The sequence below is a fragment of the Hemitrygon akajei genome, chromosome 25, assembly GCF_048418815.1.
Source record: "Hemitrygon akajei chromosome 25, sHemAka1.3, whole genome shotgun sequence".
Classification (NCBI taxonomy): Eukaryota; Metazoa; Chordata; class Chondrichthyes; order Myliobatiformes; family Dasyatidae; genus Hemitrygon; species Hemitrygon akajei.
The window spans coordinates 4,326,401-4,344,719 of NC_133148.1; the positions used below are offsets into that span (position 1 = coordinate 4,326,401).

General features: G+C 58.3%; 1 protein-coding gene across 3 annotated transcripts in view; it reads left to right on the plus strand.

Moving 5' to 3' along the window:
- Nucleotides 1-4,865: 4,865 nt before the first annotated feature.
- The window catches only part of LOC140716337 (tubulin polymerization-promoting protein family member 3-like), a 32,222-nt gene continuing 18,768 nt past the window's right edge, over nucleotides 4,866-18,319 (plus strand). The window contains exons 1-2 of one of the 3 annotated variants that reach the window (XM_073028971.1): nucleotides 4,928-5,048; nucleotides 14,387-14,526. In XM_073028971.1, the coding sequence (XP_072885072.1) occupies nucleotides 14,455-14,526 (72 nt within the window). In that variant the 5' untranslated portion in view covers nucleotides 4,928-5,048; nucleotides 14,387-14,454. Of the gene's footprint in view, nucleotides 5,049-14,386; nucleotides 14,527-18,319 lie in introns of all 3 variants that reach the window. The other 2 variants (XM_073028970.1, XM_073028972.1) reach the window with 2 other exon arrangements.

Below are 18,319 nucleotides of genomic sequence, written 5' to 3' on the forward strand. Positions count from 1 at the left end.
CTATCCCTCTCTGGCTCTATGACTTGTTTTCTCTGTGACTCTCTCACTCTCTCCCGCCAGGACTCATTTTCTCTGTGGCTCTCCCTATCTTTCAGAATCAGGCTTATTATCACCGGCTTGTGTCGTGAAATTTGCTAACTTAGCATCAGCAGTTCCATGCAATACATGATAATGCAGAAAGAATAAATAAATTAGTTAAAAAAATACATTAAGTATAGACATGTATATTCAGTAGTTAAATTATAAATAGTGCAAGACAGAAATAATATGTATTAAAAAGTGAGGTGGTGTTCATGGGTTCAGTGTCAGATGGCAGAGGGGAAGAAGCTGTTCCTGAATCGCTGTGTGAGCCTCATACCTTATTACCCTCCCTCACTCTCCCTGTGACCCTCCCTCACTCTCCCTGTGACCCTCCCTCTCTCCCTGTGACCCTCCCTCACTCTCCCTGTGACCCTCCCTCACTCTCCCTGTGACTCTCCCTCACTCTCCCTGTGACCCTCCCTCTCTCTCCCTGTGACCCTCCCTCACTCTCCCTGTGACTCTCCCTCTCTCCCTGTGACTCTCCCTGTGACCCTCCCTCACTCTCCCTGTGACCCTCCCTCACTCTCCCTGTGACTCTCCCTCACTCTCCCTGTGACCCTCCCTCTCTCCCTGTGACCCTCCCTCACTCTCCCTGTGACTCTCCCTGTAACTCTCCCTCTCTCCCTGTGACCCTCCCTCACTCTCCCTGTGACCCTCCCTCACTCTCCCTGTGACTCCCCCTCTCTCCCTGTGACTCTCCCTCTCTCCCTGTGACTCTCCCTCACTCTCCCTGTGACTCTCCCTCTCTCCCTGTGACTCTCCCTCTCTCCCTGTGACCCTCCCTCACTCTCCCTGTGACTCTCCCTCTCTCCCTGTGACCCTCCCTCACTCTCCCTGTGACTCTCCCTCTCTCCCTGTGACTCTCCCTCACTCTCCCTGTGACTCTCCCTCTCTCCCTGTGACTCTCCCTCTCTCCCTGTGACCCTCCCTCACTCTCCCTGTGACCCTCCCTCACTCTCCCTGTGGCTCTCCCTCTCTCCCTGTGACCCTCCCTCACTCTCCCTGTGACTCTCCCTCTCTCCCTGTGACTCTCCCTCTCTCCCTGTGACCCTCCCTCACTCTCCCTCTCTCCCTGTGACTCTCCCTCTCTCCCTGTGACCCTCCCTCACTCTCCCTGTGACCCTCCCTCACTCTCCCTGTGACTCTCCCTCTCTCCCTGTGACCCTCCCTCACTCTCCCTGTGACTCTCCCTCTCTCCCTGTGACTCTCCCTCTCTCCCTGTGACCCTCCCTCACTCTCCCTGTGACTCTCCCTCTCTCCCTGTGACCCTCCCTCACTCTCCCTCTCTCCCTGTGAATCTCCCTCTCTCCCTGTGACCCTCCCTCACTCTCCCTGTGACCCTCCCTCACTCTCCCTGTGACTCTCCCTCACTCTCCCTGTGACTCTCCCTCTCTCCCTGTGACTCTCCCTCACTCTCCCTGTGACTCTCCCTCTCTCCCTGTGACTCTCCCTCACTCTCCCTGTGACCCTCCCTCACTCTCCCTGTGACTCTCCCTCTCTCCCTGTGACTCTCCCTCACTCTCCCTGTGACTCTCCCTCTCTCCCTGTGACTCTCCCTGTGACTCTCCCTCTCTCCCTGTGACCCTCCCTCACTCTCCCTGTGACCCTCCCTCACTCTCGCTGTGACTCTCCCTCTCTCCCTGTGACCCTCCCTCACTCTCCCTGTGACCCTCCCTCACTCTCCCTGTCTCTCCCTCTCTCCCTGTGACTCTCCCTCTCTCCCTGTGACACTCCCTCACTCTCCCTGTGACTCTCCCTCTCTCCCTGTGACCCTCCCTCACTCTCCCTGTGACCCTCCCTCACTCTCCCTGTGACCCTCCCTCACTCTCCCTGTCTCTCCCTCTCTCCCTGTGACTCTCCCTCTCTCCCTGTGACACTCCCTCACTCTCCCTGTGACTCTCCCTCTCTCCCTGTGACCCTCCCTCACTCTCCCTGTGACTCTCCCTCACTCTCCCTGTGACCCTCCCTCACTCTCCCTGTGACTCTCCCTCTCTCCCTGTGACCCTCCCTCACTCTCCCTGTGACTCTCCCTCTCTCCCTGTGACCCTCCCTCACTCTCCCTGTGACTCTCCCTCTCTCCCTGTGACCCTCCCTCACTCTCCCTGTGACTCTCCCTCACTCTCCCTGTGACTCTCCCTATGACCCTCCCTCACTCTCCCTGTGACTCTCCCTCACTCTCCCTGTGACTCTCCCTGTGACCCTCCCTCACTCTCACTGTGACTCTCCCTCTCTCCCTGTGACTCTCCCTCTCTCCCTGTGACTTTCCCTCTCTCCCTGTGACCCTCCCTCACTCTCCCTGTGACTCTCCCTCTCTCCCTGTGACCCTCCCTCACTCTCCCTGTGACCCTCCCTCTCTCCCTGTGTCCCTCCCTCACTCCCTGTGACCCTCCCTCACCCTCCCTGTGACTCTCCCTCTCTCCCTGTGACCCTCCCTCACTCTCCCTGTGACTCACCCTCTCTCCCTGTGACCCTCCCTCACTCTCCCTGTGACTCTCTCTCTCTCCCTGTGACCCTCCCTCACTCTCCCTGTGACTCTCCCTCTCTCCCTGTGACTCTCCCTCACTCTCCCTGTGACCCTCCCTCACTCTCCCTGTGACTCTCCCTCTCTCCCTGTGACTCTCTCTCTCTCCCTGTGACCCTCCCTCACTCTCCCTGTGACTCTCCCTCTCTCCCTGTGACCCTCCCTCACTCTCCCTGTGACTCTCCCTGTGACCCTCCCTCACTCTCCCTGTGACTCACCCTCTCTCCCTGTGACCCTCCCTCACTCTCCCTTTGACTCTCTCTCTCTCCCTGTGACCCTCCCTCACTCTCCCTGTGACCCTCCTTCTCTCCCTGTGACCCTCCCTCACTCTCCCTGTGACTCTCCCTCTCTCCCTGTGACTCTCCCTCACTCTCCCTGTGACTCTCCCTCTCTCCCTGTGACCCTCCCTCACTCTCCCTGTGACCCTCCCTCTCTCCCTGTGACCCTCACTCTCCCTGTGACTCTCCCTCTCTCCCTGTGACCCTCCCTCACTCTCCCTGTGACCCTCCCTCTCTCCCTGTGACTCTCCCTCTCTCCCTGTGACCCTCCCTCACTCTCCCTGTGACTCTCCCTGTGACCCTCCCTCACTCTCCCTGTGACTCTCCCTCTCTCCCTGTGTCTCCCTCCCTCTCTCCCTGTGACTCTCCCTCTCTCCCTGTGTCTCCCTCTTTCTCCGTGACTCTCTCTCTCTCCCTGTGACTCTCCCTCTCTCCCTGTGACCCTCCCTCACTCTCCCTGTGACTCTCCCTCTCTCCCTGTGACCCTCCCTCACTCTCCCTCTCTCCCTGTGACCCTCCCTCACTCTCCCTGTGACTCTCCCTCACTCTCCCTGTGACTCTCCCTGTGACCCTCCCTCACTCTCACTGTGACTCTCCCTCTCTCCCTGTGACTCTCCCTCTCTCCCTGTGTCTCCCTCTCTCCCTGTGACTCTCCCTCTCTCCCTGTGACCCTCCCTCTCTCCCTGTGACTCTCCCTCACTCTCCCTGTGACTCTCCCTCTCTCCCTGTGACTCTCCCTCTCTCCCTGTGACCCTCCCTCACTCTCCCTGTGACTCTCCCTCTCTCCCTGTGACTCTCCCTCACTCTCCCTGTTACCCTCCCTCTCTCCCTGTGACTCTCCCTCACTCTCCCTGTGACTCTCCCTCTCTCCCTGTGACTCTCCCTCTCTCCCTGTGACCCTCCCTCACTCTCCCTGTGACTCTCCCTCACTCTCCCTGTGACTCTCCCTCTCTCCCTGTGACCCTCCCTCTCTCCCTGTGACTCTCCCTCACTCCCTGTGACCCTCCCTCACTCTCCCTGTGACTCTCCCTCTCTCCCTGTGACTCTCCCTCACTCTCCCTGTGACCCTCCCTCTCTCCCTGTGACCCTCCCTCTTTCTCCGTGACCCTCCCTCTCTCCCTGTGACTCTCCCTCACTCTCCCTGTGACCCTCCCTCTCTCCCTGTGACTCTCCCTCTCTCCCTGTGACCCTCCCTCTTTCTCCGTGACCCTCCCTCTCTCCCTGTGACCCTCCCTCACTCTCCCTCTCTCTCCCTGTGACCCTCCCTCACTCTCCCTGTGACTCTCCCTCTCTCCCTGTGTCTCCCTCTTTCTCCGTGACTCTCTCTCTCTCCCAGGACCAGCAGCAGCTCACGGGTGGGTGGGGTTGAGGAGGCAGTGTAACTTTGCCCAGGGTAGATCATTGCTCGTTGCTGCTCTGCTACAAAGCCCCCCCCCCCCCCACCTTGGGAGAGGGAGCAGGAGAAAGGAGGGGTGAGAGGATGAGGGAGGAGAGAGGGATGAATGGGGAGGGAGGGAGCGGAAGAGAGATAAAAAAGAGAAAGAGGGGATGGGGACAGGGGGAAAGAGGGGAATGTGAAGGGGTGGGGGAGAAGGGGAGGAGGTAGAAAGGGTGAGAAGGAAAGAGGCAGAGATGGGGAGAGGGGTTTAATGAGAGAGGGGTCGGGGAGAGAGTGTGGGAAAAGGAGGAGAGAGGAGGAATGAGAGAGAGGGAGGGGTAGGGTAGAGAAAGGGTGAAAGGGGTAATGAGAGGAGGAATAACAGAGGGAGGGTAGGGGAGAGAGAGAGAAAAGGGAAGGTAGGAATGAGAGGGGAGAAAGAGGGGAAAGGAGGATGAAAGAGGAGAGAGAGAAGAGGAGGGAGGGATGGGGAGATAGTGTGGGGAAAGAGGGGAGAGAGGAGGAATGAGAGAGAAGAGGGAGGGATAGAGGGGAGAGGGAGGGAGGGATGGGGAGATAGTGTGGGGAAAGAGGGGAGAGAGGAGGAATGAGAGATAGGAGAGGGAGGGAGGGATGTCTCGACTCCTCCCCTGCTTTCCCGCAGCTGCAGCACTGACACACAAACACACACCCGAGCTGAGAGCTGAGGGAGCCGGTACCCGCCTCGTCCCCTCGCTGACAGCCACAGCGACACCCGCAGCCACAGCGACAGGACACCGGGACACCGCAGGTACCTCATCCCGCCGATGTGCGCCGGTCCCCAATCGTCTGCATCATCCATCCCGGGCACCTTGTACCGGCGGGCGGCTCCCTCCTGCCGCCACAATCTCGCCCGCCGCTCCATCCTGTCTTTTCACCCCCTTCCCGCTCCCTCTCTGTCACCTTCTCCTCCCCATTACCCCCTCCCTCTCCCCTCTTTCCCCCTCCCCGATTCTCCCTATCCCTACGTTCTTCCAATAAACCTCTCACCGCAGGTCTAACGATGGAAAAGCGATCCACCTCTCTCCTCCTCCACCCTTCCCTCTCCTCCTCCATTACCTATCTTCCCCAGCCCTCCCTCCCCCCACTGCATTCCCTCTCCGCGGGTCTCCCTCAACCCACCCCCGTCCGTCTTGTCATTTCTTCCCACCCAATTACCTGCACCTCCCAGTCCACCCGTTTATTTTCTCGCCTCTCCCTGACCCCACAGCCTCTGACTCTGAGGTGCCCGACCCCTTTCGCTTCCCCCTTCGCCCCCTGTGAGCTGTCTCCATCTGCACGGCCCCGCCCTGGGCTCTGTCACTCAGTCACCGCCAGCCCGGCTCTCCCACTGATCTGCACTGCTCGTCTCTGTCTCTCGTCCCCTGAGTGGATGGGACAGCTGTGTGTGTGTGTGTGCCCTATTTACATGTACACGCGTGTAGTTTGCTCGTGTTCCTGTATCCCAGTGTGTGTATACTGTATGTTTCTCTGTGTGTGTGTGTGTGTGTGTGCGTGTGTGTGTGTGTGTGTGTGTGTGTGTGTGTGTGTGTGTGTGGGTATGTGAATCTATGTGTATGTGTGTGAGAGAGAGTGCTAGTGTGTGTGCACAAGAGAGAGATGGTGCAAGTATGTGTGTTTGCATGTGTGTCTGTGTTTGTAATTATTTTGTACTTATGTGTGAGACAGAGTATGCCAGTGTGTGAGTGTATTTGTGTCTGTGCATGTATTGCATGTGTGTGCATATGTATGGGGGTGTGTGTGTGTGTGTGTGTGTGTGTGTGTGTGTGTGTGTGTGTGTGTGTGTGTGAGTGTGTGTGTGCATATGTATGGGTGTGTGTGTGTGTGTGTGTGTGTGTGTGTCTGTGCATGTATTGCATGTGTGTGCATATGTATGGGTGTGTGTGTGTGTGTGTGTGTGTGTGTGTGTGTGTGCATATGTATGGGTGTGTGTGTGTGCATATGTATGGGTGTGTGTGTGTGTGTGTGTCTGTGCATGTATTGCATGTGTGTGCATATGTATGGGTGTGTGTGTGTGGGGGGGGGAGACTGTTTGTTAACTCCCACGATTTCATTTGTAAAATTGTACCTGTATATTTGGCTCCTGGATTCCCACAGCGTACAACAGCCCCTTCAGCCCACTGAGTCCATTCTGTCCTGTTACACTGACTCCACAAGGATCCCATACCATTCCCCCACACTCCCATCGATTCCCCGTCACTCACACACTGGCGGGATTAAACCAGCAAGCCACACATCTCAGGGACATGGGAAGCAAACAGAACCCCCGAGGGAAACCGACAGGGTCTCAGGGAGAACGTGCACTCTCTGCACAGACAGCACCACAGGCCATGCAGGCAGATTTAATCGTTGAGTCACGCAAGCCAACCTTCACATACATGTATGACATTGTATCAATGTTGTGTGAATCTGTACACTGACCAGTGTCCCTCAGTCCCTCTCCCTCAGGGGGATATCTGTACACTGACCGGTGTCCCTCAGTCCCTCTCCCTCAGGGGGATATCTGTACACTGACCGGTGTCCCTCAGTCCCTCTCCCTCAGGGGGATATCTGTACACTGACCGGTGTCCCTCAGTCCCTCTCCCTCAGGGGGATATCTGTACACTGACCGGTGTCCCTCAGTCCCTCTCCCTCAGGGGGATATCTGTACACTGACCGGTGTGCCTCAGTCCCTCTCCCTCAGGGGGATATCTGTACACTGACCGGTGTGCCTCAGTCCCTCTCCCTCAGGGGGATATCTGTACACTGACCGGTGTCTCTCAGTCCCTCTCCCTCAGGGGGATATCTGTACACTGACCGGTGTCCCTCAGTCCCTCTCCCTCAGGGGGATATCTGTACACTGACCGGTGTCCCTCTGTCCCTCTCCCTCAGGGGGATATTTGTACACTGACCGGTGTCCCTCAGTCCCTCTCCCTCAGGGGGATATTTGTACACTGACTGGTGTCTCTCAGTCCCTCTCCCTCAGGGGGATATCTGTACACTGACCGGTGTCCCTCAGTCCCTCTCCCTCAGCGGGATATTTGTACACTGACCGGTGTCCCTCAGTCCCTCTCCCTCAGGGGGATATCTGTACACTGACTGATGTCCCTCAGTCCCTCTCCCTCAGGGGGATATCTGTACACTGACCAGTGTCCCTCAGTCCCTCTCCCTCAGGGGGATATCTGTACACTGACCAGTGTCCCTCAGTCCCTCTCCCTCAGGGGGATATCTGTACACTGACCAGTGTCCCTCAGGGGGGGATATCTGTACACTGACCGGTGTCCCTCAGTCCCTCTCCCTCAGGGGGATATCTGTACACTGACTGATGTCCCTCAGTCCCTCTCCCTCAGGGGGATATCTGTACACTGACCAGTGTCCCTCAGTCCCTCTCCCTCAGGGGGATATCTGTACACTGACCAGTGTCCCTCAGTCCCTCTCCCTCAGGGGGATATCTGTACACTGACTGATGTCCCTCAGTCCCTCTCCCTCAGGGGGATATCTGTACACTGACCAGTGTCCCTCAATCCTTCTCCCTCGGGGGGATATCTGTACACTGACCGGTGTCCCTCAGTCCCTCTCCCTCGGGGGAATATCTGTACACTGACCGATGTCCCTCAGTCCCTCTCCCTCGGGGGGATATCTGTACACTGACCGATGTCCCTCAGTCCCTCTCCCTCGGGGGGATATCTGTACACTGACCGATGTCCCTCAGTCCCTCTCCCTCGGGGGGATATCTGTACACTGACCGGTGTCTCTCAGTCCCTCTCCCTCGGGGGGATATCTGTACACTGACCGGTGTCTCTCAGTCCCTCTCCCTCGGGGGGATATCTGTACACTGACCGGTGTCTCTCAGTCCCTCTCCCTCGGGGGGATATCTGTACACTGACCGGTGTCTCTCAGTCCCTCTCCCTCGGGGGGATATCTGTACACTGACCGGTGTCTCTTAGTCCCTCTCCCTCGGGGGGATATCTGTACACTGACAGGTGTCCCTCAGTCCCTCTCCCTCAGGGGGATATCTGTACACTGACCAGTGTCCCTCAGTCCCTCTCCCTCAGGGGGATATCTGTACACTGACCGGTGTCCCTCAGTCCCTCTCCCTCGGGGGGATATCTGTACACTGACCGGTGTCCCTCAGTCCCTCTCCCTCGGGGGGGGGATATCTGTACACTGACCGGTGTCCCTCAGTGCCTCTCTGCCTCATCTTTTCCATATATTCCTGTTTTCTGTTTCTTTCTGTCCTTTGCTGTTTTTATAGTCTTTCCCGGAATCAGGAATCAGTGTGATGGAGCGTGTTTGTTTGTGACACCTCATTTCAGTGGCGTCTCTCTCGCTGACTCCCTGTCAGCTGTTGTTCATTTTGCTCCGCCTCAATTCCTTTCCCTTCCTACCGTCTCCTCCTTCCCTGCTCATTCCCCTCTCCTTCCCCCACTCCCTCCTTCCCTGCTCATTCCCCTCTCCTTCCCCCAATCCCCCTCTCTTCTCCCCACTACCACTCTCCCTTTCCTCCCCCACATCCCTTCCCCTACAGTCCCTCCCCACACTTCAGGCTACCCTCTCCTTCCACACTCCCCTCTCCTCACCTACCTCCCTCTTTCACTCTGCTTTTCTCCTTGCTCACTCTCCCCACACTACCCCTTCCTCCCTCACTTGCCATCTCCTTTCGCACTCATTCCCCCAACTCCCTTCTCCCTTCCCTCTCTCTGCCTTCCCCTTTCCTTCCTCCTTCTCCTCAGCTCATTCCCCCTCTCCTTCCCTAACTCTCCAGCTGACCCCCTCTCCCCTCCCTCTCCTTCAATACCTTCTCCGCCTTCCCTTCCCCATTCCCTCTCTTGTCCCCTCACTCCATCTCTCCTCCATTCTCTCCCTTCCTCTCATCCCAACCTCCTGAATTTCCCCTCCCCCTTGTCCACTTCTCAAGCACCACCGTCCTGCCAAGGGGCAACAAAGATGCTGTTGTCTGCCTCCCGTGAGGAGTCAGGCAGCCGGGGCCGGTACCCCTGGGGGGGAGTGTCGTGTAATGCGGGGCTTCCCCCTGACATCATCCCTCTCCCCACACAATGGCTCATCTGTCTGAAGGAAGGAGAACATACAGAGACTCCGATCCTGAACGACAGCTGTCCCCAGCGCCCTCTCTGTTCAAACACCATTCACACCGATCACTTTCTTATCAACACACGCGGTACGTAAGCAGAGAGAGCTCGGAGGCGCATGAAGACCCACGCGTCCAAGAGCACGATTGACCGAAGGACGAGGAAGCGAGTAGAGAGGGTAAATGAGAGGGCAGCAGAGTGCTGTTCTTAGCGAGGAGAAATGGGGACAAAAGTCAAAGGTGGTGCAATATTTGTACAGGGTGCTGGGTTTAACCTATCGAATGGCGAGAGAGTAGATTTGGAGAGGGTGTCCCCCATGGAGGGGGAGTGTAAGACTCAGAGTAGGGGGGCGGCCATTTAGAATGGAGATGAGGAGGAATTCTCTAGCTAGAATGTGGAATTCGTTGCCACAGGCATCTGTGGAGACCAAGTCACTGGGTATATTTAAAGCAGAGTTAATAGATCCTTGGCTGGTCACGGCGTGAAGGGATACGGGGAGAAGGCAGGAGATTGGGGCCGAGATGGATCTGCCATGGTGAAATGGCGGACCAGACTCGATGGGCAGAATGGCCTGATTCTGCTCATATCCTATGGTCTTAATTGCTCTATTGTCCCGTGTACCGAGAATACTTTATAAAATTTCACTTTAATACAGCGTGGAATAGGTCTTCGAGCCAGGTCACCCTGCAGTCCCCCACTAGCCTAATCGCAGGACAGTTTACAACCACCCATTAGCCGACCAGGCTGGAAGTCTTTGGACTGTGGGAGGAAACCCACACGGTCACAGGGAAAACGTTCAAACTCCTTACAGGCAGCAGCGGGAATTGAACCCAGGTCTCCTGCACCGTAAAGCGTATTGCTAATCACTACACTACTCTGCAGCCGATAGAAGGAGATAGAGCGAAGAACTTCTGTCTTGAGTGCCACCCAGCCAGATTATTCCAGCCCTAGGAATGTTGAGGTAGTAAGGAGAAAAAAAAGAATTAAACGTAAGCCCTGAAGGAGGGTCCTAGCCCGAAACACCAACTGTTTATTCATTTCCATAGATGCTGCCTGACCTGCCCAGTTCCTCCAGCGTTTTGTGTGTGTTTCTCAGGATTTCCAGCACCTTCAGAATCTCCTGTGTTTATGATTTGCAGAGTATAATTTTGCAATTACAGAGAATGCACGTGCAGGCAGAGAAACGAGGGCCGTGTCAGGGTAGACTGAGCGATCGACTTATCACTCCAGGGGTACGAGGCTTATCACTCCAGGGGTACGAGGCTTATCACACCAGGGGTTCGCTCAGGGGTAGAGGCTGTCCCGGAGCCTGGTGGTACGCCCAATCATGCTTTTGTATCTTCTGCCCAACGGGAGAGAAGAGAGAACGTCCGGGGTAGGAGGACCCTGCTTCATCGAGCATCTCCGCTCTGTCCTCCACAAGCAGAGCTTCCCGGCAGCCAGACATGCAAATCCCGATTCCCATTCCCATTCCGACCTGTCGATCCACGGCCTCCTCTCGTGCCGCGATGAGGCCACCCTCAGGGTGGAGCAGAAACACCTTATAGTCCTTCTGGGACGCTTCCAACCTGATGGTATGAATATTGATTTCTCCTTCCAGTGAACTAAATTTCAACCCCCACCTTCCTATTCTCACCTTCCACATGGGTCCCCTCCCCCTCCCCTCTCTCCAATGGTCCTATCAGATTCCTTCTTCTCCAGACCTTGATCTTGCCCACCTACCTGGCTTCACCCATCACCTTCCAGCAAACCTCCTTCCCCTCTTCCCACCTTTTTCACTCTGGCATCTCCCCACTTCCTCCTCGGTCCTGAAGAAGGGTCTCGGCCTGAAACGTTGACTGTCTACTCATTTCCATAGATGCTGCCTGACCATCTGAGTTCCTCCAGAGTTTTGTTTGTGTTGCTTCGGACTTCCGGCCCGTTCTCACATTGATGGGTCCTTGCTGCTTTCTGAGGGGTCGGGAAGGGTCACAGAGACTTTGGGGGGGTGGCTGGTTTCTGTGATGTGCTGAGCTGTGTCCACAGCACTGCAGTTTCCTGCGGTCACGGGCCGTAGCCGAGATTCCGTTACGATGCTTTCTCTGGTGCACCCGTGGGCCACAACAGGAGCACTGCGGACAGCGTCGGTCTCCTCACTGAGGGGAGGGGCACCAGGGATGGTTTACCGGAACAGAAGCTGGTAAAGGTGGGTTGTCACGTGAGGGGAGATCGGACAGGCTGGGGGGGAGGGTCTGAGGGGCTGAAACACACCAAACCCGGAGGGGTGGGGGTGGGGCCAGACACAGGGGGAGGCTCCCTCCACACCGTCCCGTCACACACTCCCGGGGACAGGGTCAGACACAGGGTGAGTCTCCCTCCACACCGTCCCGTCACACACTCCCGGGGACAGGGTCAGACACAGGGTGAGTCTCCCTCCACACCGTCCCGTCACTCACTCCCGGGGACAGGGTCAGACACAGGGTGAGTCTCCCTCCACACCGTCCCGTCACACACTCCCGGGGACAGGGTCAGACACAGGGTGAGTCTCCCTCCACACCGTCCCGTCACACACTCCCAGGGACAGGGTCAGACACAGGGTGAGTCTCCCTCCACACCGTCCCGTCACACACTCCCAGGGACAGGGTCAGACACAGGGTGAGGCTCCCTCCACACCGTCCCGTCACACACACCCAGAGACAGGGTCAGACACAGGGTGAGGCTCCCTCCACACCGTCCTGTCACACACTCCCGGGGACAGGGTCAGACACAGGGTGAGGCTCCCTCCACACCGTCCCATCACACACTCCCAGGGACAGGGTGAGGCTCCCTCCACACCGTCCCGTCACACACTCCCAGGGACAGGGTGAGGCTCCCTCCACACCGTCCCGTCACACACTCCCAGGGACAGGGTCAGACACAGGGTGAGGCTCCCTCCACACCGTCCCGTCACACACTCCCAGGGACAGGGTCAGACACAGGGTGAGGCTCCCTCCACACCGTCCCGTCACACACTCCCAGGGACAGGGTCAGACACAGGGTGAGGCTCCCTCCACACCGTCCTGTCACACACTCCCGGGGACAGGGTCAGACACAGGGTGAGGCTCCCTCCACACCGTCCCATCACACACTCCCAGGGACAGGGTGAGGCTCCCTCCACACCGTCCCGTCACACACTCCCAGGGACAGGGTGAGGCTCCCTCCACACCGTCCCGTCACACACTCCCAGGGACAGGGTCAGACACAGGGTGAGGCTCCCTCCACACCGTCCCGTCACACACTCCCTCCACACCGTCCCGTCACACACTCCCAGGGACAGGGTCAGACACAGGGTGAGGCTCCCTCCACACCGTCCCGTCACACACTCCCAGGGACAGGGTCAGACACAGGGTGAGGCTCCCTCCACACCGTCCCGTCACACACTCCCAGGGACAGGGTCAGACACAGGGTGAGGCTCCCTCCACACCGTCCCGTCACACACTCCCTCCACACCGTCCCGTCACACACTCCCAGGGACAGGGTCAGACACAGGGTGAGGCTCCCTCCACACCGTCCCGTCACACACTCCCAGGGACAGGGTCAGACACAGGGTGAGGCTCCCTCCACACCGTCCCGTCACACACTCCCAGGGACAGGGTCAGACACAGGGTGAGGCTCCCTCCACACCGTCCCATCACACACTCCCAGGGACAGGGTCAGACACAGGGTGAGGCTCCCTCCACACCGTCCCGTCACACACTCCCAGGGACAGGGTCAGACACAGGGTGAGGCTCCCTCCACACCGTCCCGTCACACACTCCCAGGGACAGGGTCAGGGAGTTAGACAGGTTAGACACAGACTAAACCAGAGTAATGAGGGCTACTTTTCAGCCTGTGAGTCTGAGAGGGTGGTGAGGGTGTGGAACGAGCTGCCAGCACATGTGGTGGACGTGAGGTCGATTTCAACGTCTGAGAGAAGTTTGGATAGGTACACGGATGGTAGGGTTATGGAGGACTCTGGTCCCAGTGTAGGTTGATGGGAGTAGTTCAGCATGGACTAGATGGGCCGAAGGGCCTGTTCCTGTGCTCTATTTTTGTATGACTCAGCGACCTGTGCTGTGCCACAGGCATTGTTGCTGACACCCAGGCTGTGAGTGATTCACACTGGATGTGAACGTTGGGTGTCATGATCAGTAAATCTGCAGATGATGCGATCTCTTGTGGTGCTGTGCATTGCAGAGTCCACACCTGGCTACGATGCAATGGGATGGCAGTTAAAGATGGGACCCCAGGGAGTGCTGATGGGTGGAGGGACCCTGGGGCACAGGCCACAGAGAGAGGCAGCGCAGGTAGGTGAGGAGTCGAAACAAGCAAATGGGACACTGGTCTATTTCTGCCATGGCGTAGAGTATAAAAATTGGGACGTTGTGTTACAACTTTGCAAAGCTCTGGTGTGACCACACCAGCCTGGTCACCGTGCTACAGGGAGGATGTGGTTTCACTGGAGAGAGTGCAGAGGTGATTTTTCTCCCCTTCCCCCCCCACCCCACCCACCATTTCCTTATTGTGCCCTCTTCCCCCTTCATTTCCAGCACTGATGAAGCGTTGGCTGCTCGTATTCCCCTCCGTAGGTGCTGTCTAGCCTGCTGTCTAGCCTGCTGTCTAACCTGCTGTCTAGCCTGCTGTCTAGCCTGCTGTCTAACCTGCTGTCTAACCTGCTGTCTAGCCTGCTGTCTAACCTGCTGTCTAACCTGCTGTCTGGCCTGCTGTCTAGCCTGCTGTCTAACCTGCTGTCTAACCTGCTGTCTAACCTGCTGTCTAACCTGCTGTCTAGCCTGCTGTCTAACCTGCTGTCTAGCCTGCTGTCTAGCCTGCTGTCTAACCTGCTGTCTAACCTGCTGTCTAGCCTGCTGTCTAACCTGCTGTCTAGCCTGCTGTCTAGCCTGCTGTCTAACCTGCTGTCTAGCCTGCTGTCTAACCTGCTGTCTAGCCTGCTTTCTGTCTGTCCAGCATCTGCAGAATCTCTTGTGGGGTGCTTGGGTGATAATGACTGTTTACCCTGCAGCGAAGGAGGTTTAGAAAACCACAAGGTATGAGGAAGTAGGAACTCCTTTAACACGAGAGATCCTTCAGATGTTGGAACTCCAGAGCAATAAACACACAGAATGCCTGAAGAACTCAACAGGTCAGAACTTATTTTCTAAGGTGAGGTACCGGAGCCCGGAGATTCACTCTCACTGTTTTAGGATCAGCTTTTCTCCCCTCTGAAATCAGATTTCTGAACGGTCTAGGAACCCATGAACACTAACTCATAGTTCCTCTTCTGCACTTTAATATTTTTATTTCTTGGACGATAAGGCCATAAGGCATAGGAGGAGAATTAGACTCGTCGCGTCTGCTCTGCCACTCCATCACGGCTGATTTATTTTCCCTCACTACCCCGTTCCGCTTCCTCACTGTAACCTTTGGCGCTCTTACTAATCAGGAACCTATTAACCACTATCTTAAATATACCCAATGACATCCACAGCCGTCCGCGGCAATGAATTCCGCATGTTCGCCACCTGGTAAAAGGAACTTCTGCTTACTTCTTTTCTAAAAGGACGTCCTTCTATTCTGAGGCAGTGTCCTCTGGTCCTCGCCTCTCCCACGACTGGAAAGATCCTCCCCACACCCACTCTACCACCTCCTTTCAATGAGACCTCGCCTCATTTTTCTTCTCGTGACTTAATAGTAATTTATTTTATGTTTTGCTCTGCACTGTTGCTACAAAACATTTCTCAATATTCTTCAGTGATAATGAGCCTGATTCTGATTATAAGTCAGGAGGGTTGAAGGTGAGGCAATGTTTGTGGGGGGAGCTTCCCCCACAGAGAGCAGAGCCTGGAATGTGGTTCCTGGGGGAGCGTGGGAGCACAAACCACTCAACCCCCCCCCCTCCCGACACATTTACAATGCATCTGGGTGTGGTGAACTAGATATACCTGTCTGACTCCTCCTGTAGCTCCTCCCACAGACCCCTGCTGACTGCTCCTGTGGCTCCTCCCACAGACCCCTGCTGACTGCTCCTGTGGCTCCTCCCACAGACCCCCTGCTGACTGCTCCTGTGGCTCCTCCCACAGAACCCCTGCTCCTGTGGCTCCTCCCACAGACCCCTGTTGACTGCTCCTGTGGCTCCTCCCACAGACCCCTGCTGACTGCTCCTGTGGCTCCTCCCACAGACCCCCTGCTGACTGCTCCTGTGGCTCCTCCCACAGACCCCCTGCTGACTGCTCCTGTGGCTCCTCCCACAGACCCCCTGCTGACTGCTCCTGTGGCTCCTCCCACAGACCCCTGCTGACTGCTCCTGTGGCTCCTCCCACAGACCCCTGCTGACTGCTCCTGTGGCTCCTCCCACAGACCCCTGCTGACTGCTCCTGTGGCTCCTCCCACAGACCCCCTGCTGACTGCTCCTGTGGCTCCTCCCACAGACCCCTGCTGACTGCTCCTGTGGCTCCTCCCACAGACCCCCTGCTGACTGCTCCTGTGGCTCCTCCCACTGACCCCCTGCTGACTGCTCCTGTGGCTCCTCCCACAGACCCCTGCTGACTGCTCCTGTGGCTCCTCCCACAGACCCCCTGCTGACTGCTCCTGTGGCTCCTCCCACTGACCCCCTGCTCCTGTGGCTCCTCCCACTGACCCCCTGCTGACTGCTCCTGTGGCTCCTCCCACAGACCCCCTGCTGACTGCTCCTGTGGCTCCTCCCACTGACCCCCTGCTCCTGTGGCTCCTCCCACTGACCCCCTGCTGACTGCTCCTGTGGCTCCTCCCACAGACCCCCTGCTCCTGTGGCTCCTCCCACTGACCCCCTGCTGACTGCTCCTGTGGCTCCTCCCACAGACCCCTGCTGACTCCTCCCACAGACCCCTGCTGACTGCTCCTGTGGCTCCTCCCACAGACCCCCCGCTGACTGCTCCTGTGGCTCCTCCCACAGACCCCCCGCTGACTGCTCCTGTGGCTCCTCCCACAGACCCCCTGCTGACTGATCCTGTGGCTCCTCCCACAGACCCCTGCTGACTGCTCCTGTGGCTCCTCCCACAGACCCCCTGCTGACTGATCCTGTGGCTCCTCCCACAGACCCCCTGCTGACTGATCCTGTGGCTCCTCCCACAGACCCCCTGCTGACTGCTCCTGTGGCTCCTCCCACAGACCCCTGCTGACTCCTCCCACAGACCCCTGCTGACTGCTCCTGTGGCTCCTCCCACAGACCCCTGCTGACTCCTCCCACAGACCCCTGCTGACTGCTCCTGTGGCTCCTCCCACTGACCCCCTGCTGACTGCTCCTGTGGCTCCTCCCACAGACCCCCGCTGACTGCTCCTGTGGCTCCTCCCACAGACCCCCCGCTGACTGCTCCTGTGGCTCCTCCCACAGACCCCCTGCTGACTGATCCTGTGGCTCCTCCCACAGACCCCTGCTGACAGCTCCTGTGGCTCCTCCCACAGACCCCCTGCTGACTGCTCCTGTGGCCCCTCCCACAGACCCCCTGCTGACTGCTCCTGTGGCTCCTCCCACTGACCCCTGCTGACTCCTCCTGTGGCTCCTCCCACAGACCCCCTGCTGACTGCTCCTGTGGCTCCTCCCACAGACCCCCTGCTGACTGCTCCTGTGGCTCCTCCCACAGACCCCCTTCTGACTGCTCCTGTGGCTCCTCCCACAGACCCCCTGCTGACTGCTCCTGTGGCTCCTCCCACAGACCCCCTGCTGACTGCTCCTGTGGCTCCTCCCACAGACCCCCTTCTGACTGCTCCTGTGGCTCCTCCCACAGACCCCCTGCTGACTGCTCCTGTGGCCCCTCCCACAGACCCTGCTGACTGCTCCTGTGGCTCCTCCCACAGACCCCCTGCTGACTGCTCCTGTGGCTCCCACACTGACCCCTGCTCCTGTGGCTCCTCCCACAGACCCCCTGCTGACTGCTCCTGTGGCTCCTCCCACAGACCCCCTGCTGACTGCTCCTGTGGCTCCTCCCACATACCCCCTGCTGACTGCTCCTGTGGCTCCTCCCACAGACCCCCTGCTGACTGCTCCTGTGGCTCCTCCCACAGACCCCCTGCTGACTGCTCCTGTGGCTCCTCCCACAGACCCCTGCTGACTGCTCCTGTGGCTCCTCCCACTGACCCCTGCTGACTGCTCCTGTGGCTCCTCCCACAGACCCCCTGCTGACTGCTCCTGTGGCTCCTCCCACTGACCCCCTGCTGACTGCTCCTGTGGCTCCTCCCACAGACCCCCTGCTGACTGCTCCTGTGGCTCCTCCCACTGACCCCCTGCTCCTGTGGCTCCTCCCACAGACCCCTGCTGACTGCTCCTGTGGCTCCTCCCACAGACCCCCTGCTGACTGCTCCTGTGACTCCTCCCACAGACCCCTGCTGACTGCTCCTGTGGCTCCTCCCACAGACCCCTGCTGACTGCTCCTGTGGCTCCTCCCACTGACCCCTGCTGACTGCTCCTGTGGCTCCTCCCACAGACCCCCTGCTGACTGCTCCTGTGGCTCCTCCCACTGACCCCCTGCTGACTCCTCCCACAGACCCCTGCTGACTGCTCCTGTGGCTCCTCCCACTGACCCCCTGCTGACTGCTCCTGTGACTCCTCCCACAGACCCCTGCTGACTGCTCCTGTGGCTCCTCCCACAGACCCCTGCTGACTGCTCCTGTGGCTCCTCCCACTGACCCCCTGCTGACTGCTCCTGTGACTCCTCCCACAGACCCCTGCTGACTGCTCCTGTGGCTCCTCCCACAGACCCCTGCTGACTGCTCCTGTGGCTCCTCCCACAGACCCCCTGTCTGACTGCTCCTGTGGCTCCTCCCACAGACCCCCTGCTCCTGTGGCTCCTCCCACAGACCCCCCCCCCGCTGACTGCTCCTGTGGCTCCTCCCACAGACCCCTGCTGACTGCTCCTGTGGCTCCTCCCACAGACCCCCTGCTCCTGTGGCTCCTCCCACAGACCCCCCCCCCCGCTGACTG